General features: G+C 42.3%; 1 protein-coding gene across 4 annotated transcripts in view; it reads right to left on the minus strand.

The window, feature by feature from the left end:
- LOC122802629 overlaps window positions 1-24,908 on the minus strand; it is a 1,172,105-nt gene that overhangs the window by 722,445 nt on the left and 424,752 nt on the right. For all 4 annotated transcript variants that reach the window (XM_044072319.1, XM_044072318.1, XM_044072317.1 and 1 more), the window contains one exon: window positions 14,917-15,096. In XM_044072319.1, the coding sequence (XP_043928254.1) occupies window positions 14,917-15,096 (180 nt within the window). The remainder of the gene's footprint in view (window positions 1-14,916; window positions 15,097-24,908) is intronic.

A 24,908-nucleotide genomic window follows, 5' to 3' on the forward strand; every position in this document is an offset into this window, starting at 1 on the left:
TTCTGGTTTTCTGTCATATTTTAATACTGTTGATTTATGCTTCTTATAATTCAGAAAATGCATGTTGTTGCAGTGTCTGATGCTCTGTGTTTAAGTAGCAATGCTTTAATGGCCATCAGGTAAGCTTGTCTGAGATTGTAAGATGCAAGAAAGCTTTAATAAGCATACTGTTAAAGAATTATCAACATTGAAAGCCTTTTTGTTGTTGCCATGCAGAGAATATTTACATAACTAGATAACGTATAAGCCTTAGGTATTGAGAAATGCATATCACAGTTTTTGTAATAGAGGGCCGGATTACAGTATTTTCAGAAGCTCATTACATTTGTTGGAGACTTGCAGTCATCTTTGCAGGCTTTACCCGTAAACTAAACAGAATGCCAATCTATCATGTGTGGTCCATAACCTGTGCAGTAATCCTTTAAGCAGTTTATCTTCAGCTTGTTTCTTGTTTGCTGTTCATATCTTACTTTGATCATGTTTTCCCAATGAAACAAGTAGATGGTTGTTGTCAGGCAGCAGGTCTTTTTTGGATAAGAAACATTTTTACAAGTGGGGGTATCACAGAGAGTGCTACTTTCAGCATGGTACTTTTATAAAGCTGAATATAAATTATAGTTAGAACTGCAGTGCAAGGAAAAGTGATTTGAGTTGAGCGCTGCTTGTTTTTTTATACTTGATTTTGACTGGCATTCCAGTAATGTATTTAAAAAGTAATTTATTTTTTCATGCCTCACAACCTTTTTGTTTCCATCAAGATATTAAGTAAGCTGTCATGTAGCCAATGCATTGAAATATTTTTTTTCTTCTCCACTTCATTTTGTCTTGATTGGACTCTCATAATGATGGTTTGGCATGCAGGGCAGCGTATTTAGTTAAAGTCCCAATTTGTGGGATTTTGAGCATAGCGTCGCCCCTTTCTAGTTGGCCACACCCCTTCCCATTGGCCCCACCCATTCAGCTGTCTCCTGCAGCCCCCCCTTTGATATGAAGTTACCAGCCACCACTGGTAAATGTTTAATCACTGGCAGCTTACTTTGCATACCACAGCACATATTAAATAATTTGTCATAATTTTACAACGTGCTACCTCATCACTTCTTCAAAAACTTTACCTGGAAATAAACTCTAGTTAAACACTCTTCTCATACCTCTCAAAAGTGCAGCTGTTCACAGAATCTTCTGATTTTTGCCTCACATTTTTTGCTTGCCCCTCATAAAATACATGTTTTTGGCAGATCATTGAGGACTGAAGTCATTAAAAAAAATGACAAACATCGAAGTTACAGATTTCATATCTTCCAGAAAATGCATGCTAATGCACAACCAGTTGACCAGTTGTTCTAAGTTTGTAAGAGCAATATTTAAAATCTGTCCCTGATTTTTGGCTTTGTTCAGATTTCTTGCACTAAAAGGTTGACAGATATGCTTCTGCATTGGATTGTCACTTGTTGTAGTCATATAGGCTGTGAGTCATGAAGTCACCTTTCTCATCATCAGGACGCTGTACTGGATTACCAGTATGGACAGCCACCACATACACTATAAAGCAAATGAAACATCAGAATTTTCTTCAAGTAACATGGAATGCGTTAGCCAGTGTTATAAACTTCACTAATTTACATACTTTGTATAACTACATGACTGAGCTGTGTGTGTGTGTGTGTGTGTGTGTGTGTGTGTGTGTGTGTGTGTGTGTGTGTGTACGTGTGCTTGTGTGTATGTGCACATGTGTGGATGTCATCTTTCTGAACTATAGCACTAGCTTTAAATACCTATTTGTCAAAGATGAGTCAGCTTTAGATTTATTAACTGATGTACTACATATCAAAAAATACTTAAGTGGAGTTATGAGAATCAAACCATAATCTGCACACTGTACATCATTTGTTGCTTATTATTTTAATGAGTAAGCTATACTGTAAACCATCTGCTTCTGTACTATTATAAAGCATTAACGCCACGGAGGGTCCAATATGGTATAAAAAAGAAGTTATGTACTCCCCATAATGTTCCATCTGAGTTGTTGCTCTACATTTGTCTTCAACCGTGGGAACACGGATCTGACTTAGCCGCATTTCTCCAGCATGGGATCCAAGCTCCAATCTCCTCCCCTACCCATAATGCCCCTGTCTCCTTCCTCCCTTCAGATTGAGTTTGCTGCCCACCATAGCAACCCAACCTGACACAATGTCTTACCCCTTGGGACAATAACCCAGACAGTATCATAAGGAATGACCATTTATGCCAAAAAAAGGGCCATGTCTTTTCCAGCCAGACCACCACACAGCCCATATAAGACAAGGGGAAGGACGGAGGGATGGTTGAAGACAAATGAAGAGCAACACTCAGATGGAGCATTATGGTGAGTACATAACTTCTTTATCTGAAGTTATTCTCTTCATTTGCGCTTCAACCTGTGGGACAGAGTCCCCAGCTACCAAACACCTGGGAGGCCCTCATGGAAGGATATTGCATAACATGGCAGAGCCAAAGGATGCCCTACTCTGGAGAGAAGATCCAACTTGTAATGGGAGATGAAAGTATGTGATGATGTCCAGGTAGCCACCGAGCAAATGTCATCCAAGGTAACTCTGGACCAAAAGGCAGCTGAAGTAGCCGTAGACCTTGTAGAATGCGCCTTAAACTAGACCTGGCATAGACAATCCTTTGGTTGAATATGCCAAGAGTATACAGTAAGAAATCCAATGAGCAATGGTGACTTTTGATACAGGTTTCCCTAAAAAGGGTTTAGAATAGGAAACGAAAAGTTGATTGGACTTGCGGAAGGCCTTTGTTCTGTGTAAGTAAAATCATAATTGCCTATAAACATCCAGCAGATGCAATTTATACCCTCCCTTATTCTGAAAGTTTGGAAAGAAGACAAGGAGGTTGATAACCTGGTTGAAGTTTGATTCTGAGGTCACTTTAGGTAGAAAGGAGGGATTAGTGCATAAAGATACCCTGTCTTTATGGAAGATCATGCAAGGAGGCTTAATCGATAAGGCCTAAAGCTCCAACACTCTTTTAGCTGAAGTAATTGCAATCAGGAAGGCTGTCTTCCAAGACAAGAACTGCAGATGCACTGAAGCAGCAGATTTAAAGGGGGAAGAAACCAAGGCTTGAAGGACCAAGTTAAGGTCCCAAGGAGGCATAGGGTCCTTGATTGTTGGCCTAAGAAGAAAGGTACCCTTCAGAAAAGCTTTACAAAGTATAGAAGATGATAGAGAAGCTGAATTATCCCATATGTGGAAATTAGAAATAGCCGTCAGCTGAACTTTAACAGTAGGGAAACTGGCACCCTGTTGAAAAACGCCTGCCAGAAACTTTAAGATAACAGGAACTGGAACAGTGAAGGGATCCAAATCCTGCTGAGATGCCCAAATTGAGAAACACTTCCATTTACTCAAATAAACCTTCCTTGTGGAAGATCTATAAGCTGCTACCAAAACCTTCTTAACCAGAGAAGATAGCCCAGGAGTCCTAACTATCATGGGAACTGGAGCAGCCAAGCAGTGAGCTTCAGACTGGCCAGATCTACATGTGAAATCCCTGGGGGATCTGAAATCAGATCCGGAAACAGATCCAACATCCAGAGAAGACACACTACATGAGACCACAGAAAAGGGAACCATACTTGAAGAAGCCAGAAGGAGGTAATGAGGATGACTGTGCTTCCCAGCTGTTGTGCTTTCTGAATGAGTGTTGGTATCAGGGGGAGTGGAGGATAAGCATAGAGAAGACTGGAGGGCCAAGCATGAACTATATCGTCTCTGGGGGACTCCCCCAGAGGGGGGTACAGAGTGAAGATCTCACTGCACTTTGCATTGGAAGGTTGACTCCACTTTAGAAAGATCTGTTTCGCTACTGAAGGATTCAGAGACCACTCATAAGGCATCAGGATAGGCCAGCTATGGCTGTCCGGTAAAATGTTGGACCTTCTCTGAATGTGCGTTGCCACTAGAAAATGACTGGTGGAGATCACCCACTCCCACAATCTCATGGCTTTGCGGCAAAGGGGATAAGACCTGGTTCCCCCCTGTTTGTTGATATACCAGACTATCGACATATTGTCTGTCTGGATGGAAAATGTCCCTAGGGGAAGATGGGCATGAAGAGCTTGCAATGCCAATAGCACCACCCTCATCTCCAGGGCACTGATATGCAACTGGGTCTCCAGAGAAGACCACATGCCTTGAACTTTCCTTCCTAAGCAAAGCCCCCCCAACTGGAGTAGGGTGGCATCTGTGGTCACCGTAGTTAGAGGGGAGGGAAGGGAAGAATACATGGATGACTGCAAAGAAGTTCCAGGCACTGAATCCACCAAGGAAGAGAATCTGTGCATACTCGTGACAGACGAACAGGATGTGACAATAGTAGATCTAGAAATGACCACTGTACCGTCAGGGTCCATTGGAGCACCCTCATGTGTAACCAAGCTGTAGGAATGAGGGTGATCATGGCCTCCATGGACCCCATTGCCCTTAAAACAAACTCTGCTGGAGGATATGGAACTTGAAGACTGCGCAATACATGATGTTTGAGAGACTGAAGTCTGTCGGGTGTCAGGAAAAAGTACAGTTTTGTACCTACCATAAATGTAGATGTCCGATAGGAATGCATCTGCAGTCCTTACAAATGGGTTGTCCTGTCGTCAGGCAGCCCTTCGGTCGGCCGGATTCCAAAGTCTGGGTCTGGCCTCGGCTGGTGTCGCACTTCACCCGACGTCATAGCTGCAGTTATTCGGGTATAAAGGCATCAGCCGACGCCATTTTCCTCAGTGTTTCTTGCCCCAGATGCCAGGTGCCCTCTAGGAAGGCTAAATTTGGATAAATGCAAATGATTCCAAATAGTAGAAAGCAAACAAAAAATAGGCATGTATGTACATATATACAAACAAATACACCATAATAGATTCCCCCAGCTAGCTACAAGATGGGCAAATACCCTAGGAGTACCACAGAGGGAAGGAGGGTGGGTAATCCTGACTGCAGATGCATTCTATCGGACATCTACATTTATGGTAGGTACAAAACTGTACTATGTCCTTCAAGGATGCATCTGCAGTCCTTACAAATGAGTAGAATACCATAGCCAAACTGGGGGAGGAGGAGAAATGAAATTATGGTGTAGTTAAGATCCCTTGCAAAACAGCAGTGGCAAAACCTGCTCGGGATCTGGAGTATAAAGGTAAATTATAATGCTTGGCAAATGTATGCACGGAGCTCCAAGTAGCAGCCTCTAAAATGTCTTTGGTAGCCACTCGCTGTAGAAAAGCTGTGGTAGTGGCTGTAGCCCTTGTAGAGTGAGGCCTGATGTTTTCTGGAGTTTTCTTTCCATGGTAGGAGTAACAAAATCTAATGCAATTTCCTATCCACTTAGAGATTGTCTGTTTTGAAATTGCTTTTCCTTCCATTCCTGTTGCATATGCTACCAGTAGCTGGTCAGTTTTCCTATTGCCCTTGGTCCTGTCCAGGTAGTAGCGTAATTGTCTATGCACATCCAAGGTATGCAACAGCCTTTCTCCCCTGTTCTGTGGGTTGGGGAAGAATGTAGGTAGGTGGATAGCCTGATTCAAAGATACTCTGGAGACCACCTTAGGCATAAAAGTAGGATTAGTTCTCATGGATACTCTATCTTGATGGAAGATCAGGAAGGGCTGTACTGCCATTAGTGCCTGTAGCTCAGATACCCTTCTTGCTGAAGTGATTGCCAACAGGAAAGCAGTTTTCCATGACAAGTACTGTAATTCTACTGTTGCTGCTGGTTCGAAAGGAGGAAGTGTCAATTTTTCTAGCACAAAGTTCAAGTCCCATGCTGGCAATGGTGGCTTCCTAGGCGGTTTTACATTTTTAATTCCTCTCAGAAACTGCCTGAGCAGAGGATGTGAGAAGACTGGAGGATCCAAGTCGTATTCTGCTGAAATAGCTGATGCATGAATCTTGATGGAAGAATAGGACAGGCCTTTGTGGAAGAGCTCTGCCAAGTATTCCAGGATGTTGGCTATGTTTACCAGTGACACATTTTCTCCTTTGCAGTACTCCAAATGAAATATCTTTTCCATTTTGCTGAATAATTTTTCTTGTTGAGGGTCTGCGAGCCTCCAAGATAATGTCTTTAACCCTTTGGGATAAATTTGGGTTATTTGTTCTTATGCAATGTTCCAGGCAGTCAGCTGCAGTGTTTTCAGGTTTGGATGCAGGGTGTTGTAGTTGTTCTGTGTTAACAGCAAGGGAACAAGGGGTAGAGGCCATATTTGTTCCTGAGACATGCTCCTCAGTAATGGGTACCAATGTTGTCTTGGCCAGTCTGGAGCTATCAGAATGATCCTTGGACGGTCCTCTTTGATCTTCAATAGCACCTTGTGCATCAAAGGAAGTGGTGGGAATGCATATGCTGTCAGGTTTTTCCAGCTGAAGGATAGGGGGTCCACCTTCCAAGCTAGTGGGTGGTATGTCCTTGTGCAGAATTTCTTTAGTTGGTGATTGCGTGGGGATGCAAATAAGTCTATTTGTGGGAGCCCCCATTTTCTTGTAATTGTTTTGAAGATGTCCAGATGCATTCGTGGGCATCCGTGGTAGTTCTGCTTAGTATGTCTGCTAGAATGTTTTCTTTTCCTGGTACAAAAATTGCTTGTAACTGAATGTTGTAGCTCAGGGCCACATTCCAGAGGTCCATTGCCATCCGGCATAGAGGGTACGAATGTGTGCCTCCCTGTTTGTTGATGTACCACATAACTGTGGTGTTGTCTGTCCTTATCAACAGTTGACCTTGTCGAAGAAATGGTCTGAATGCCTGAATTGCCAGTTTTACTGCCAGCATTTCCTTTTGATTTATGTGTAAGTGCAGCTGGTCTTGAGTCCATAAACCATGAATGCACTTGTCCAGCATGTGGGCCCCCCAACCGAGGTCTGAGGCGTCCGTTGTGATGGTTTGGCTTGGTTGAGTGTTGTGGAAAGGTAATCCTTTGTTTGATTGACAGGCCTGAGCCCACCTTTGGAATTCTTGCTTCAGGCATGGGATTATTGGAATTTGGGTTTCTAGGCTGTGCTTGTGCTGAGACCATAAATTCCTTAGGTACCACTGTAACTTTCTCATATGTAGTCTGGCATGTGGAACCAATATTATGCAGGATGCCATGAAACCCAAGGCTTGCAGGACTTTTCTTGCTGTTAGATGATTCTGCTTTGTTAATGCCAAGAAGTAGAGAGGGAGTTGCTCCTGTTTTTCTACTGTTAGGAATGCCATTTGTTTCGTTGTGTCCAGTTCTGCACCCAAAAAGGTTATCCTTTGGGATGGTATCAGTCTTGACTTTTTTATACTGACTGTGTATCCCAGAGCTTGTAGCAGGTAAATGACCCTTTTCAAGTCTTCTGCTAGCTTGTTTTTGTTGTCCGCTTGTATCAGGCAGTCGTCCAGGTAAGGGTAGATTTGGATTCCCTGAATCCTGCAATGAGCAATTACTGATGCCAGGCATTTTGTGAACACTCTGGGTGCAGTAGATAAGCCAAAGGGCAATGCTGAGAATTGATAATGCTCTGATCCTGCAAGAAATCTGAGGTATCTTCTGCAATTTGGTCGTATGGGGACGTGCAGGTATGCCTCCTTGAGATCTAGAGTTACCAGCCAAGACTCCTTGCCCAGCAGGGGAAGAAGCTGCTGTAGGGTCAGCATTTTGAATTTTGGAACAATGAGGAATGTGTTTAAAGCGGACAGGTCGAGAATAGGTCTCCATTTGCTTTCTTTTCTTGGTACCAGGAAGAGCCTGGAGTAAAATCCCTGTCCTTGCTCCATAGATGGTACCTTTTCCACAGCTCTCATCCTTAATAATTGAGCTATTTGTTTTAGAGCTTCTGCCTTTTGATTTGGAGGTAGGTTTGGCATTCCTCTCTTCCCTGGTAGAGTATGGAAGTGAAACCTGTAACCTTGGTCTATTGTCTGCAAAATCCACTTGTCTCTTGTGATGTAATGCCAGTTTACTGAAAATAAAGCTAGCTTTCCGCCCAAGGGTGCTTCTAGTTGTTCCCTGGTAGGCGGTGCTAGAGCCAAATCACTGTGATTGTCCTGTAGCAGTGGTGGTGGCTGTGTCTGTGGCTGCACCTCGCTGGTTGTTACCCTGCCACTGGCGTCCCCTGTAGGCACCCCTGGATTGGCTTCTGCCTCTTGAACGCCTATTCCTGCCTCTCTGAGCTCTGGTGGAGTCTGGAAAGGACCAATTCTTGGAGGGCCAATTCCTGCTAAACCTTGGAGGTTGGACCTGTAAGAAATCTTTCACTGTTTGGACTGATTTTGCCTTCTCTTCCATCTTCTTCAGCACCTGTTGTGCAGGAGAGCCAAATAAATTGATCTTGTCCATGGGAGCATCTAGTAGTTTTGATTTGACATGGTCTGGTAAGGCCTGCTCTTTTAACCACGCATGCCTTCTGATAACTGTGCCAGTCATGGCTGATCTAAAGGAAGCCTCCAGTGCATCATAGCCGCATTTTAAGGAATGGTTACTGACTTGCTGAATGTTATGTACCATTTCCTGAACAGATTTTTTGTCTAATGGTTCATCCGAGGACAGTTTTTTGGTTAACTGATCTAGCATAAATTCTTGATACTGGATCATGTGGAATTGACAGTTCAAGGCCCTAGCTGAAAGAGTAGCAGAAGTGTAAACTTTTTTACCCCATCTCGTTAAGGACCTGGATTCCCTTTCAGAGGGGAGGGGGTTTTTGGCAGAGGTAGCTGCTACAGCCTTAGGGCCCTGGGAGATAGTCTCGGGATCTGCAAAGGGAGCCTTATACAAATGGTAATGCGTGTCCGGGACCCTGTAGTACCTATCGGGCTTAGCAGGGGACAGAGGTAGAGAATCAGGAGCAGTACAAGCATCATTAAATGCATCATCTACAACAGAAAGAACTGGAGGTATGGCTAAAGGCCTATGTTGAGGTAAATGCAGAAAGGTTCTAAGCCTTTTTCTGGAGTCTGAAAAATCCTGGCCCTGCCACTGAAATTGTTCCCTCATAGCATGCAAGGTTTCCCCAAAGGAAAATTCCTCAGGCGGAGAGGCAGAAGGAATGGACTCTTCAGCATCAGAGTCTTCATAAGGGGAGAAATGAGCCTCTGGAGGGTTTGTGTTATCTGAATCATCAGAGGAATCATCTGTTGAAACAGGCTCAGGGGGCTCTGCTCTAGGCCTCTTCTCTGGAGGTGGGTGGGAGGCCCTGTCAGGTTGAGGTTGGGATCCCCGGATTAAAGAAATGAGGTCCTCTGCTAAACTAAGCATTTGTGAACTAGAGCTAGGCCTGTGAGAGGGGATCTTAGCAGGCAGTTTTAGTAGTTTTAGCTGCTTTGGCCCTGGCAAAGGCCTTAATGGACATGGATGCAGGTGGCCTAGCAGCTCCACGTGCAGGGGTAGAAATATCCAAGGGGATAGTGTCAGATAAATCCTGAGAAACTGTAAGAGCAGGAGTGATTTCAGAAGCCGATTCCACCAGGTTGGAAGAGGCCTCGGTAGGAGGTAAGTTTTCGGCTGAAGGAAGAACCGCTTGCTCGGTTTCAGCCAAAACCGAGACACTTGCGGTTGGCTTAACCGCGGTTTCGGCCGAAACCGCGGACCGCGAGTGTCGGTCCTTTTCCTTGCGCTTTTTAGATATTTGCGTAGTCAGAGGATCCGATGGCATAATGTAAGCAAAATCGGAGCCGAAAAACTCCTCAGCAAATTCCGACCGACGTCTAAGCGTCCGTCGGTTAAAAGAAGCACAGGCTAGACAAGCTGCTACGTCGTGGTCTGGGCCTAAACAAGGTAAGCAGTAAGAGTGGAAATCTTTATGAGGTATTTGTTTCCCACAAGTTAAACAGTTATTCACTTTTTCTGACATTGGCTGAGGCAAGAAAGAGTCCCCAACGGGGTACTTAGCTTTTTAGAAGTCTTCGGTAGTAGTAGACGTATTCGGTAGTAGTAATCTCTGGTTCTGACCGACCGGCACTTGCGAACAGCTTCTGCTTCGGGCGCCACGCGGCAAGAAAGACTAAGGAAAATGGCGTCGGCTGATGCCTTTATACCCGAATAACTGCAGCTATGACGTCGGGTGAAGTGCGACACCAGCCGAGGCCAGACCCAGACTTTGGAATGCGGCCGACCGAAGGGCTGCCTGACGACAGGACAACCCATTTGTAAGGACTGCAGATGCATCCTTGAAGGACATCCTTGGTCTGAATGGTGTCTAACCAGGGTCCAATGAAGTTCAGAACTTGAACCGGTTCTAACAGGGATTTGCTGAGATTTATAGTGATGCCCAGCTAGTGGGCAGTTTGAATAAGGAAATCCCTGGCTTGGCAGAGTCAATGCCTGGTGGGAGCAGAAAAGCGCCAATCGTCCAGGTAGGGAACGACCTGGAAGCCCTGCAGCTGCAGGTGAGCTGCTACCACCACCATCACTTTGATGAGCACCCTGGGGGCTGTGGTGAGACCAAAGGGTAGCATTCTGAATTATTAATTATTGGCCCCCAGCTAGAAGCAGATAAACCTCCAAGAGCGTCTGTCCATTTTGCTGCGATAGTACGCATCCTGAAGGTCTACTGATCACATCCATTCATTCTCCTGCAGGAAGGGCAGGATAGATTGGAGTACGACCATCTGGAATTTCATCTTGGTAACTGACAGATTCTGAGTATAGAGAGCTAGAATTGGCCTCAAGTCCCCCATTTTCTTTGGCACTAAAAAGAACCTGGAATAGATACCTAATTTGGACTGGTCTGGGGGATGGGCTGGATGACTTATTTTTCTAGCAGCTTAGAAATTTCCTGTGCTGCTGCCTCCCTTTGCATGGGTGGAACATCTGGGAGGTGTTTGGCCAGGACTGGTCTTTGAAGGAAGGAGAATGAATATCCTCTGGATATGATTTGCAACACCCATTGATCAGCTGTAATAGACTCTAGGCTGTTGGGTGTAGTGAGAGTCAACCCCCAACTCCCACCAGAGATGAACAGCCAGGCAACCTTTCAGGGCTGCTGTACAGGCCTGTCTGAGCATGAATTCCAAGACCCTTGGCTTTGGGCCCCCTCGGCTACGAGGGCAGCATCTGTTGAATCCCCCTCTGCTTCTGGGGGAAGGAGAATCCCGAGCGTCCTGGGAATAACCCTGAGACTTCCGGAACCACATCTTCTTCACCCCCCCCCCCCACCGCTAATTCCTGGAGAAGGATTGTTGAGGGGTTGAGAAGCAGATTTCGATGGCTGACAGAGTCTTCCTGTCCTTCTTGGTCTGGACCAATGTGTCGCGTACCGTCTTTCCAAAGAGGGTGGAACTATCATATGGGACATTTGTAAATGACACCTTGAAGGGCTCTGAGAAGGTATAAAGTAGGAGGCAGGTGGGACGCCTGATGGCAAAGCCTGCTCTGGGCAGCACTGGTGGCACCCTCAGTAGCATGAGAGAGAAGCCACATAGAGGTACTGGCAATGGAGGTGAGGGTGGCCATTCGAGAGGAGAAAACCTTCCTATCCTCTGCCGACATGGACCCTGTGGTAGACTTGGTGATTCCTTCACTAAGTCCTGCTGAAGCCTAATAATATGTGCCCTGCAGTTCAGTGCACGTACAGAAAACATTGCTGAAGCATAGGCCCGCTTTCCAAAATGGTCCAAGGTCCTAGACTCGATCTGGAGGGTGGACCGTGGACCTCTCCTGTGCAAGCTCCTTCTTGGTGGCCGCAGCCACCATCAGGGCATCGACAGGGGGTCCCTTTGACCAGTGCCAGATAGGGCCCTGAGAACCTTATCAGGGCATTTGGGGATAGGCTCCACCATGTCAGGCTTCTTCTACACCCAAGATTTCACAGGTTCCACCAGAGGATCTGTGGGAGGGGACACCCAGGAAGTAGGAGGGTCCTGTGCCAAATGCCTCCAGGAACACAGACTTGTCAGGGTTGGATTTTTGGACAGACCACCCCCCACACTGCTGCAGGATCTCCATAATGTCTCCAAATGAGACATCCTCCAGGCGTGATGGGGGGAACCCTCTCATTCCTCCAAGTCATTGTCCTCAGTGAGAGACTCTGGCAGGGAGTCTAAGCGCCTCCTTTTACACATGCATTTTTGAGGAAACTCCTCAGAGGGGGTCGCTGGGAGGACTTAAAGATGTCCAGCTGTTCCTGTGTTGGAGCTCCCTGGGGCAGAGAGGCAGCAGGCTGTCCCTGAGGTGGCAGGATAATGGAATCTCGACCAGAAACAGAGGGAGCCAGGATGGATTCTGAGGACGAGATCGCCAAGGGTCTCAGTGGGATTGAGAGAACCCTCTCCAACACTTCAAAGGCAGAAGGAGAACAAACCCCCCAGTGGCTACAATCAGGTCCGTAATCCTCTGGATCAATGGGGGAGCTGGAGCTGAACCTCCAGGCGCCAAGACTCTGGGAGGCTCAGCTCTGAAAAAGTCACAGCCAAAACCACCCCCTCGGATCTGGTTCAGAGGCTACGGCTCCAACAGCCGGAGGGCTCCATGCTCGTCACAGCCAACCCACTCAAGGCAATGGTCGGCACTGCAGTACCAGGTATTGTCGGTTCCAACCTCTTGACACCGAGGGTCCTCGGACCCGAAGACTCTGAAACCAGGGGTCGGATCAGAGAAGGAGTGATCAGGATGAAGGCAGACTGCATGCTTCCTGCTCCAGAGGGAGAGGGGGCAGGCAAGACTCCCATTTGTATCTGAGTGTGGATGAATCTCCACATCATCCTGTCCAGCTCGGCTTCGGAAAGGCTGCGGGTGGATCTGGAGGAAGAGGCCACCAACACCAGCCTAGAGAGGTGATGAGATAACTCCGATACTGGGGAATGGCTCTAAGGCACCCCCGGCAATGGGAAGAAACAAGGAGAATGGAATTGGGGAAAGCAGTGCTAGGAGCTGATCGGGATTTAGCTGGTGGCTCAGCTGAAGGAGAGCAGTCAGGGGGACCGCTTCCTTGGCCTGTCTCTGTGCTTACACTTCTCTCCATTCCCAGTCCTCTTAGCTGGAGGTGGAGTCCCAGAGGACAGGGCAGAGACAGAAGTAGAAACAGAAGGGGTAGCCTGGGCCTTCGTAATAGGTGGAGAGAGTAGACCCTTGAGTATAACTTTATTCCTCCTGTCAATCAATGCGCGGGGACTGAATCCCATGCAGATCGGACAGGAGGAATCAAGAAGAGGGACCCCTAAGCAAACACACAGACTGTGGTGATCCACCGGGGAAAGCTTTTGGCCACTCTCTGTGCACTTACAGAACCCAGATTTGGGTGTCTCTGACACATTCAGCAGCACAGAGAAACCCAAACAGAAAACACACATGCACACATACACTTAGAGATACAATAACGAGAATAAGAAGAGAGTTTTTTTTTTTTTTTAATAGACCGATGCCTAAACGTGAAAGGTAGGGGTAGGTAAAGATAGAAAAGAATTTTAGATAGAAAGATGAGAATAGGATTTGAAATTTAAACTCACTTACCCAAAAAGAAGCCTGGAGTAGCAGACCACGATGCTTGTAACAAGTGAGGCAAACGAGATCTGAAGGGAGGAAGGAGACAGGGGCATTATGGGTAAGGGAGGAGCTTGGAGTTCAGATCCAATGCTGGAGAAATGCGGCTGAGTCAGATCTGTCCCGGATCCTTGTTCCCACAGGTTGAAGAGCAAATGAAGAGAACTTCAAATCGGTTTATTAAAAAAAACTTTAAAGCAAGTTTTAGAAAACTGAGCTAAAACTCATCCCAATTTCAAGAGACAGATGGAGAACAAGCAGATTTCTTCTTTTTTTAAGCAATCTAAAGGTACCTATAAATGTGGAAGGTGCAAACAGTGCACATATATTATAAGGGACCAAACAGTGTCATTAGGGAACATCTTAGAAAGTAAAATTAAATTCCAGGATGGTAACTGCACTACTGAATGGGTTGTTTAGCTTGTAATTTGCCTAGGATGCACAGCATTTTGTGTTGATAAGCTAAGCATGCCTTAAAGACATGCATTTATGAGCATATCTACGATACTGCCAAAAAAAATGAGAATAGTGCCCTGTTCTGACATTCCATTCAGTGTAATGAATTTAGTAAGTTTAGTTTTGGTACTTTGGAAAAAATTAGGATACATCCTAGAGGGGGTGGGGGGTGGAAAAACTTTTTACAGGTAAATGAAATGTATTGGCAGCTTAGACTGGGAGCTACCTTCCCCCTGGTTTGAATGAATGTGTATTCTTTGCACCTGTTCCGAATTTCAAGGATAATAAATTATAAATGTAATATGTATTTTTGCACTGCATCAACTTATCATACAACATTTGATGTGAAATACCTATTTTTTTATTGTGGAAGAAGAGAAATTATTTCCTTCAAAACTTATGTTTCCCTGGTCTTGTCTGGCTCTTTACGCAAAACAGCTCTTAAACTGACTATTTTACAAACCACCAATGAAATTCAATTCTGTTGTATATTTAAAGGCTTTGTGTTAGGACATACTTTATTCTGATGAAGTCTCTTTTATGAAAAGAAAGAGCTCAATATTTTAAAACTTGCTTTACAGGTTGTTTTAATAAAGCGTTTTAAACCATATTGGGTCCTCAGTGGTGTTAATGTTGTATATTGATATTGGTTCATTTGGTTGACGCTGCACCCTTTTACTACATTTTATAATAAAGCATACAAACTACAAAACTAAATATGCTGTTGAAAGCAATCTGCTGTCATTTAGATTTAATAACTGAAGTTGGGTAAAATTTGATTAAATCTAATCTAACAGTCACAATAATACAAAAGTGATATCACAAATATATATTTATGCAATCATGTAGTCAAAAGTTGGTAATAAATTATTCATTCTTTTTTCGTCATTTTTGCTAACCTCCATCATGGTTATCATAGGCATTATCACACAACTTGAAATGTTTTTTTATAACTGTATTTTTTTTACCTTCTGTTAAAGCAGATGTATCGCCACCCTCTGTAGTGGATGCATCTACATCCTCTGAAATCTGACCAAGCTCACATAAGGCTATTTTCGCTACTGCTTGATGAGAAGAAACTTTGGCTTTATGTTCTTCTCTGCCTTCATACTTAATTTTATTTACTTCAACTACTCCGATGTAACCACCTGTAAAATAGCAAGCGCCATGTTAGTGCTGGCATGCAGATACCCAGAGTTGTACCTTATACCAAAAATACACATGACTGTTATGAAAACTATGCTTTAGCATGTGATAGGGCATTGTGTGACATTGTTATGACTTGTGAGCACTGTGTGGCAGCACTCAAGATATGAAACTGAAGCACTTCTACTGACAATACCTCAAAAGGACATCATCGCCCTGAAATGTGTCATTGTACTTAGAAAAGAAGATTTAAAATTACTCTTGCTTTCAAATCAATACCATGAATTTTAAGAAAAGCGTGGTATGCTCATTACTTCCTGTACCTTCTTTGTACATCTCTTCTTATCAGAATCCTCTCTCCTTTTATATCACTACAAGCAGTACACTCTCCTTGCCCTTACATCAACATTGTTTATCCATTGCTTTTCTAATTTCTACATGCTATCCTCCCACATTTCTCAATTTATTTTTCTTTCTTCATATGTATATGCCCCTTCCTCATTTTCTGTCTAGTCTTTCCTTTGTTCATCAGCTCAAAGTTTTTCCGCCACACAGCTTCATAGGAGGTTACTAGGCTATTGGCCCTAGGGCCTTTATAAGCCTAGCCATGTTATACCCTTGTTCCCTTATGACCATGTTGTATGGTCGATATCTGCATCATGAGTCTATGATCAGCACTGACTGCTCTTATCCAAGAGGGACATAGGTGACACCCCTGGGGTAAATTTACAGTCTCTCTTCCAGTTGTCTAAGTTATGCTTAAAATATCTGACTCTGTAACTATACATCTAGCAGCATCCTCTGGAATTCATCTAAATACCCTGAAGAATCATTGATAATTTCTTGGGCATGTTGTGACACTTTAACTCTTATTTCTGCATCTCAAAAGTGGACTAAACAATCCACCTCCATCTCTCGGCTACATCTGCCACTGTAGCTTCTTCTAAGCTATATCACTGCTAATCCTTCAATTTAGCTGCTTGGCTTTTGTTCAGCTTTAAAACTGTAGCTGTGTATATTCTGTACAACTAAAACATAATCCCTTCTGTGTTAGAATTGCCACTAAAGACCTCAGATCTTTTAATTGTCTAGGACTTAACCCAACTATCCACTACACTACATTCAAACTAGAGTTCTTTTATCATGCATCACAACAGCTTTTCATTGGATATTAGTTATTAAAAAAAAAACTACTTAAAGATCAAGTGCAAAGTTTTTTTTAACCATTTCTTTCTGTTATAATTATGCCCTCATCTGCATAGTGGGTTCTCTTATTCTAAAATCCATAGTTTTCACATTAGTTACTTCAGTGGACCTATATTTATTAAGTTTAATAAAATGTAGTTTCTGTTTACTGCATGCTGAGCAACTGTCCAATTACTTCCTGATTCCACATCATGCAGACCCACCTTCTGGTGATGCATGCATAATAGAGGAGAAACAATTTTGTAGTGGGTTGGCATGTTTTCTGTACTCTGCAGCAGATTTTATTAAAAAGTAACCAAAATGCAGGACAGTCCATTACTCAGACAAAAGATCAATAAATAAACAAAACTATATCGGACTGAAAGGTAACAAAAGTATGATGGAACAGGATAAGGTTCTTAGTAAGGTGTATGGTGCTTGGCAAACAGTGTAATAAAACAGACATAAAACTAATAATACTAATAACAGGTTATCCAGATTATCTACATTATGTACATCCAAAACTGTCAAAAGCAACAGTTTTAATATAAGTGGAAGTAATTTCAAATGCTAGTATTTGTTCGTAATAAAATGTCATAATGAGAAGGACTTACCTGCTGCTTTATCTATATCTGAAGAACATTTGCATTTGCTCTCTTCAGTGAGGAAGGCTTCCACTAATCCTATATCATACAACCCCTACACTATCCCTATAACATACAAGCCTTCCACTATCCCTGTAACATACAAGCCTTCTGCTATTCCTGTAATATACCAGCCTTCCACTATCCCTATAATATATCAACCTTCCACCATCTCTATAACATGATACAAGCCTTCCAGTATCCCTGTAGCAAACAAGTCTTCCACTATCACTATAATACAGAAGTTTATCAGTACTTATTTCCCTCTTTCTCTTCAAACACTTACATACTTTCTCCTCTCTTAATATGTCAACATCATCTCCTTCTACCCCAACAGTTGAACCTTCATTCACCTTATTCCAAATTCCCTGTTTACTCCCCCTTTCACCTTTTTGGCTACTTAAGCAACTTTTCATTCCTTCCTCCCCCAGAACTTCTTTCATTTCTTTCCAATATATTACACATTTCTCTTAAACCTTAATGTTTGGGTCAGCTTATAAAAATGTAATACACAAGTAAAAGATATGGATTCAGAGGTAGTTACTATGTATGCAGTCCAGGAGACCACTGAGGAGTCTACCCCAATTTCTCCAAAGCACTGTCTGGTTAAGTGACTTGCTTAGTCACACAGTAGGTAAATGGCATCTGAAGGACTCAAACCCTGCACTACAAAAAGTAGCTCATAGCCTTAATCCTCTATGCTAACTTCGTTAGTCGGGATTCAGTCCAACAGATGACTGAGTAACCAAGTCCATCTTTCCAATTGTACCAGAACACTGTCAAGGTACGTAATTTGCAGAGAGTCACACTAACAGGCAAATTGTGGCTAAGAAAATCAAATTGTAAACTATAGGATGCAAATCATTAGCAGCTCATACTCTTAATTCTCTGTGCTAACTCAGATTCTGCTGTCATATAATGATACAACAATACACTTTACAACATTACACTGTTTTTGTTTCAGTCATTTTTGTCTAATGCATATCATTTAACTTATCTAACTTTATAGAGTTGTGATATCAAACATGTAACTGTTATGATCTACTGAATGTTCCTGTTCTTCCTATTAAGTTGATTTTGACCCATCTCACTTGTCTGGTTAACAAATGCATAAAATAAATAAATCAACTGCTTTAAGGTTAAGTATCAGAAAAGAATGTGACCAAACCAAACATTCCACAAACAGTAAACTCTGTGTACTCAGCCCATGAAAAGTAACAATCAATTCTGAAATAAGTAGCAAAGGCATTCCAGAATAAAACACATGCTTTCAATATTACTAGACCTGATCAGGAGTAATATTAGATATGGACACATGCTTCACCTTCTCAAAGTTTGTCTGTAAGCCAAGGTCCTTCTAGGTCAGAGCCATAAAAGTTATAAATGCCACGACCAGCACCTCAGTGCAGGTCACTGAGCAGGAAAAAAGAATTAAACATGATAAATAAATTGTGTTAAGGTTAGGTACCAGAAAGAAATATGACAAAAGATTCCACAGTAAGAAAAATGCCTATATTCATCTGCACTGCGATGTATCCTGTCACTAGAGGCACATCCTGAGATTGGATTGGTGATGCCAAAGGAAACCTTTAAATAAAGGTAAAATTGGTGATCTGCCATCTGAAGAAACCTGAGCCACTCCTATAGCCAGTTTGTGCCAATGAAAAAATTAAGCTTTGCCCTCTTCAAAACAGGCATCATTACATGCATCTTTAAAGAACCCATAGAGAACCATCTCCCAGGCCCAAGGCCTCTAAGTACTCAAATAACAAAGGCTTCGGTAGTCATAAGCTTGAATCCAAACTCTGAGCCCACAGATGTTCAACTACTACACTTTCTAAGCACCAAGGTCAGAATTTACCTGTCAGTGTTATGGACAGGAGTAGCAAATGGGAGACAAACACAGGCAAAGGATGACAGGTAAATCAGCATAAATACTGTCTTATGTCTTTCATTTATGAGTCCTGCATATTTTAATCAGACAACAACATGGAAAAATGAATCAATGAAGTAAATCTTCTTCTTTTGGCTTTTCCCGGTTAGGGGTGGCCACAGTGGATCATCTGTCCGCTCATGATTGGCAGTGGAGTTTTTTACGGTGTCGAGTTGCCACCCAACCTTCCACAGAAGGCACACACACACACACACCTAGGGCCAATTTAGAGTATCCAATCCACCTATTGCATGTCTTTGGGATGTGGGAGGAAACTGGAGCACCCGGAGGAAACCCACGCAACCACAGGGAGGACATACAGACTCCGCACAGAAGGCACCCCAGCCGAGAATCAAACCAGAGATCCTCTTGCTGTGAGGCGGCAACGCTAACCTCTGCACCATAAAGAATGAAATAAATAACCTAACTGATGTTGTGATGGAGATTTTCTCGAAAGTTTATCATGCCTTTAGTGGCATTTTTCCTGTTTGGAATCAATAAAGTGTAGAACCACCTAGGTAAATGGTTCATCTCCTAGGCCCATGCTTACAATTATCAACTGTATCAGAACTAGTCAGAGATTTGGGATGTATGGCTAGGCTTAAAAAGGCCTTTGTGGTCATTAGTCTAGTTAACACCTATGAACTTATAATGAACTTCCCTGAGTCCACATCTAGTATTTGGCATACTATATTTTTCCAGAGAGAATGTTTCAAGGGATGCCAGAAAATATCTTAATGTGGGAAGTTAAAACCTCAGCTGATCAGAAATGATCCAAAATTATGATTAATTTCACTTCACTTGGCTACACACTGATCAAGAGCTTAATTTCAGTTCTCCCAATGTGAAAACAGAAACTGAGAAGAGGCAGCCAATGAATTTGTCTTTTTCTGTACAATTCAGTTAGAAGTGCACTACCCCAATGCCAGCAAATCAGAAAATTTGGAGAACCAGGAAAGAAAATCAACCAGAAAAGGTGAAAAGAAAACACTGTCTGGGAAGAATCCTGCAGTTGTTCATAGGTTGGTACTAGGCTATCAGCCCTAAGGCCTATACAAGCCTAGCCATAACAATTCCCTGGCTATTTCTTCCCACACTATTTACTTCCCTGGATCCCTGTCTAGCAGGGTGGCTGACGTGATCCCTGGGGTGAATTTCCTTTCTCCCATCCAATCGTCAAGGTTCCTTTTGAAGAGGGTCAAAAAGGCACTCTGCTTGACATATATGGGCAATCTCTTCCAGAGTCTGGGGAGTCTCTGGGTCAGGAACCTATCCCTCCAGCATGTTTTGTTTATTGTGATGACAAGGTTTAGATCCCAGGAGCGTGTGGCTCTGAGGGATTGGGATTTCTTTAAGTGGAGCATGTCCAACAGCTCTGGGTTTGACATGGCCTTGTATGTTAAGCAGAGATCGCCTCTGAGTAGACGATATGCAACAGAGTATAGCTGGAGTTTTTTAAGGCGGTCAGCGTAGGGCATCTGCTTTAGGTCTGTGATTCTTTTAGTGAGGTATTTCTGCTGCCTTTCCAGTTGTTGCAGATGTCTTGAGAGGTACATACCAAACGGGGCATTGTATTCTATAATGGGTCTAATGAGGGATGAGTACAGTGGGACAATGACCTCCTTTTTTTGGATGAAAAGCCCTTAGTGATGAGGTGTGCCACATAGAAGGATTTCCTGATTGTTGTGGCGATGTGGTTACTGAAGGTGAGACCACTGTCCACCTATGTCCCTAAGTCTCTTATCGCACTTTTGGTGTTTAGTGTACTGCCACGTATATGGTAATTCACGGATACATGTTTTTTCCCAAAGGGGATAACTATACATTTCTTGGCACTGAGCTTGAGCCCATGGCTCTGGCACCAGGCATCTGTTTCTGTAAGGCCCTTTTGTAGAGTATCCACATCATTTGGGGATTCAATAATGGCTCCCAGTTTGCAGTCATCTGCGAACTTTGTTAGCCAGAGTCCCTTATTGTTGGCCTGTACTTCAGAGAAGTAGATGTCAAACAAGAGCAGTCCCAGGACTGAACCCTGAGGTACTCCACTTGTCTGGAGCTGGATTTGGAGTCGGCTACTTTTACAGTGTGGGTTCTATCAGTAAGCCAGTTAGCAACCCATTGGGTGACGTAGGGATTAATGCCCAGCCTAGTAAGTTTATCTATGATTCCAGAGTGGGGGATGGTGTCAAAGGCCTTGGCAAGGTCTAGATAAGCTGTGTGGACCACCTTACCCTTGTCTATGGCTCTGGAGACTGATTCGAAGAAGTCAATCAGGTTCAGGAGACAAGATCGGCCCTTCACAAACCCAAACTGGGTGAGGTCCAGTGTTTGAAGGTTGCCAATGTCTTTGTTTATACGTTCCATGAAAATACGCTACATGGCCTTGCAGATGAGGCTTGTCAGATTGATGGGACGGTAGTTTCCGGGATCCAAGGTGGATCTCCCCTTGTGGAGTGGGATAACTGTAGCTCTGCACCACTCAGTGGGCATGAAACCTGAGGTGAGGCTATGATTAAACATGACACTTAGGTGAGGTGCCAGTTCATACTGTAGTTCATGTAGTACACAGCCCAGGATGTCATCTGGTCCCATGGATGCTGTATTCTTAGCTTTGGAGAGTGTGTTTTTTACCTGTGTGGCCGTTATTACCAGAATCTGGCAATCTTCCGGTATTGAGATGGGTCATTTATGGGGTGAAGTTGGCACTGAATCGATCTGGCAGGATATTGTTCAGCAAAAAGCAGTTCAAGCTTAAACTTTGGTACAAGAGATGGCTTCCAGTAATTGAGAAGAAAAAAATAAATCAAATGTATTCAAAGGTGATTAAAATAAATGAAACACTTAAGAATATATTAACTCAAATAACAAAATGCTGGACAAAAATAAAAGCTTTAATTATCCAGTCAGATGAACCAATAACATTGCAAAATTAGAATGAAATGAGGAAAATGCTGGCTGAGTATGAGATAGCTCAAGCAGAGTTGTTTAAAAAAAAACAGTACAGTTAGAAGATAGAGTGCAGGAACAGAGTGATCAATTGTATGAAAGCACAAATAAGCAAGTGGACTAGTGCTCCATGGCAAGATCTGTTAACTGAAAGGGCACACTGAGTGTATGATCCAAACCTGACCATGAGAAAGTAGCCAAGATCTATATTAGTAAACCTGCACTCATACCAGCAGAAAGACTTGATCCAGACAAAACTGTAGCATTAAGAAAAAGTATTAAAAACTGGAGACAGCACAGTGTTTGTGCAAAATGATTATTCATTGTCCACCAGGCAAAAGGCAAATAAATATATCCCAGTGATCAGGGAATTTTGAGAGGCAGGTGTGAGATTCAAGTCACTGCTTTGAGCTGCATTTGGAGTATTAGTCATATTTTGACTTAGAACAGGCTAAAGAAGAAAAAAAAATATTTATCTAACAAAAAGTGAGCCAGCAGGCAGATGGGGACTCTGCTTCTTATTCTTCTGAGAGTAAAGCTCATAGAGAGACTCTGCCAGTGAAACATTTTTCAAGGTTCTAAAGGAAAATGCTTGAGAGATAGAAAAAGCACAGGAGTCGACTAGAAGAATCAGGGGTAACTTTGACGTGAACCACAGTCTGGTGCTGGGGAACAGAAATGATCATGAAAAAGAACAGCAACATTGAAATCAGAAATTACTGAATGAATGGAAGACTATAAAGCTACAATTACACTACAATTACATCTATGAAATATAGCTTTGCAAAAAAATGTGGCTGAGAAAAGAATGAACTTTTTTTGACTTTATTAAACTTGTAACTAGATTATAAAGCATATATCCCACATTATGTCATTAATGTTTACAAAGCACTAAAGGGACAAAAGAAGCAACTGTAATTACATTTTTTGTTCTTATTAGTATAAAGCATTTCAAGATATAAACTGCATGCTATACTGTAAAGCAGTTTTGTGTAGTGTGAAGTCAGTGGTATTTAAAGTGTAATGTGTGTGTTAAAGATAAAGCAAACAAGCACCTTTTTTAGTTGTAAGAAATACTGGCTTTACAAGAAAAGGAGAAACATTCTGGAGAGAAGCAAGTTTAAGTTAATATAATGCTGTAATCTTGGGCTGCTGGGGTGGGGGTAGAGTGTAAAAGAGTACCGATTATATTATGTGTATAATTAAGACAATAAGTTCCCTTATTTTTACAAGGGTGGATGACTATATTAATGTCACTGGCTTAACTCATTCTCTTTAATGAACCTCTGGAAGTCTACACTGTAACTTCCAATGGGTGGAGCCTGAGCTTTTTAATAAAATCAAATTATGTCCTTCCATTTCATCCAAATACTCATATTTCTGGAACCATAGGGGTTGCTTAAAGAAATGTAAATAACAAGCTCTTCAGAATAAACTATATTTTAGTGGTAGTATTCTTTAGGTTCTATATCTTAAACTGGAGTTTATACATTACAGTAAACACAGTAACTATTAAGTTTATAATATTGTATAAACAACTTATATTATCTCAGCAACCACTTGTGTTATATGCATGACTTTAGCAGCATTTGGTTCATCCATATGAGGCTTTCATATGAGGCTAAGCAGTTCTGCCTATGCCACTTAGTTGCTGGAATATTTAAAGGAAAATGAAATGTATAATTAGATAAATATTATATGAAAAACCTTTAATATCTATTTACCTGCACTAGACAGAGGCCAAGTATTAGTGCAGTTGCATTGTCCATCATGTAACCTTGAAGAAGAGATATCTCAATAACTTGTACATAGTATGGCTTAGGAATTATTAATCTAGACATGAATAGGTGATATTAGACATCTACAGGCATCAATAGGATGCAAGCAGAGAAATACCCGGAGGTGTCACTAGGCTTTAATGAGTTTTTTTCAAGCAAGCAGACATGCAAAATAAGATAAAATGCCATGACAAATACTTCTTGCATCAGCAAATATATATTTTTTCCTATTAGCAAATATTCTCAGTGAGAGGCACGAAGTCTGCAGCTGAAGACAGCCAGAAAATTCTGTACATACTAGTTTGAATGACATTTACTAAGATTTCTCCATGCATCTGCAAGTTGTTAGCTATTTTTTCATTGCTGACTACTTTTACATGGAGAAGAGTTGTCTGCAGGTGCAAGAAGGTAATTTAGAGATCTGATAATTCTTTGCTGAGGGACATGCAAAATTTAAAGGTACAATGGCAAGCAGTTCAGTGAAAAATAAAGTATGAAATTACAGAAAGTGAATAAGAGATAGAACCCTCCATAACAGCCTTTTATACTTCAATGCATTTAACAGAACACTGCATAATTACATTTTCTTTAAAGGTAAGGGCTAAAAGTTACTATTTTCTGAAAGCATACAAATAGCTTTTCACATCTTGGAAAGGAATAGAGAAAAGAACAGACATCAATCTGTGTAAGTGGGAACACAGGTTGTAACATACACTTTGGCATGGATAACCTTAATTTTTGATGATGTGATGCCTGTGCGTGCAGCTGCTGATTTGAGTCAGTTGTTCCTATCTAGAGGATTTGTTGACATCATTTTTGCAGGTGACTTCAATTGTATTTTTTCTGACAAGGATACCAACACTAGCTGTAAAAGCAAGAAATCTGCCTCAGTCTTGACTTTGATGTAGTTCACTGACCTATATAATATGAGAGATATAAACAAGTTTTCAGTATCAGATTCGCTCTTCATTACACATTTCTCACACAGGCATGGGACACAATCACAAATAGACAGAGTACATGTTTCAAATGATATCACTAGTATCACAGATAACATTAAAGTACTCTCTTGCCAACTGTCGGATCATAACACAATAACATTTGAAGTTATATTGAATTCTAGTAATAAAAACACAATTAAAAGGATTCCTGCATACATGACCAATATCAAACACTTTAAGGAGCTCTTTAATAAAGAAATTAAAACTTTTATTGAAATTAATCATACCTCACAGATTCTTGTATGGGACTCTTTAAAAGCATACGTTTTTGGCAAAATTACAAGTTGGTATGAACAAAAAAGAAACAATGGGACAAAGAACTGATAG

The sequence above is a fragment of the Protopterus annectens genome, chromosome 5.part0 (assembly GCF_019279795.1).
Source record: "Protopterus annectens isolate FY-2018-M chromosome 5.part0, PAN1.0, whole genome shotgun sequence".
NCBI classification, from domain to species: Eukaryota; Metazoa; Chordata; order Ceratodontiformes; family Protopteridae; genus Protopterus; species Protopterus annectens.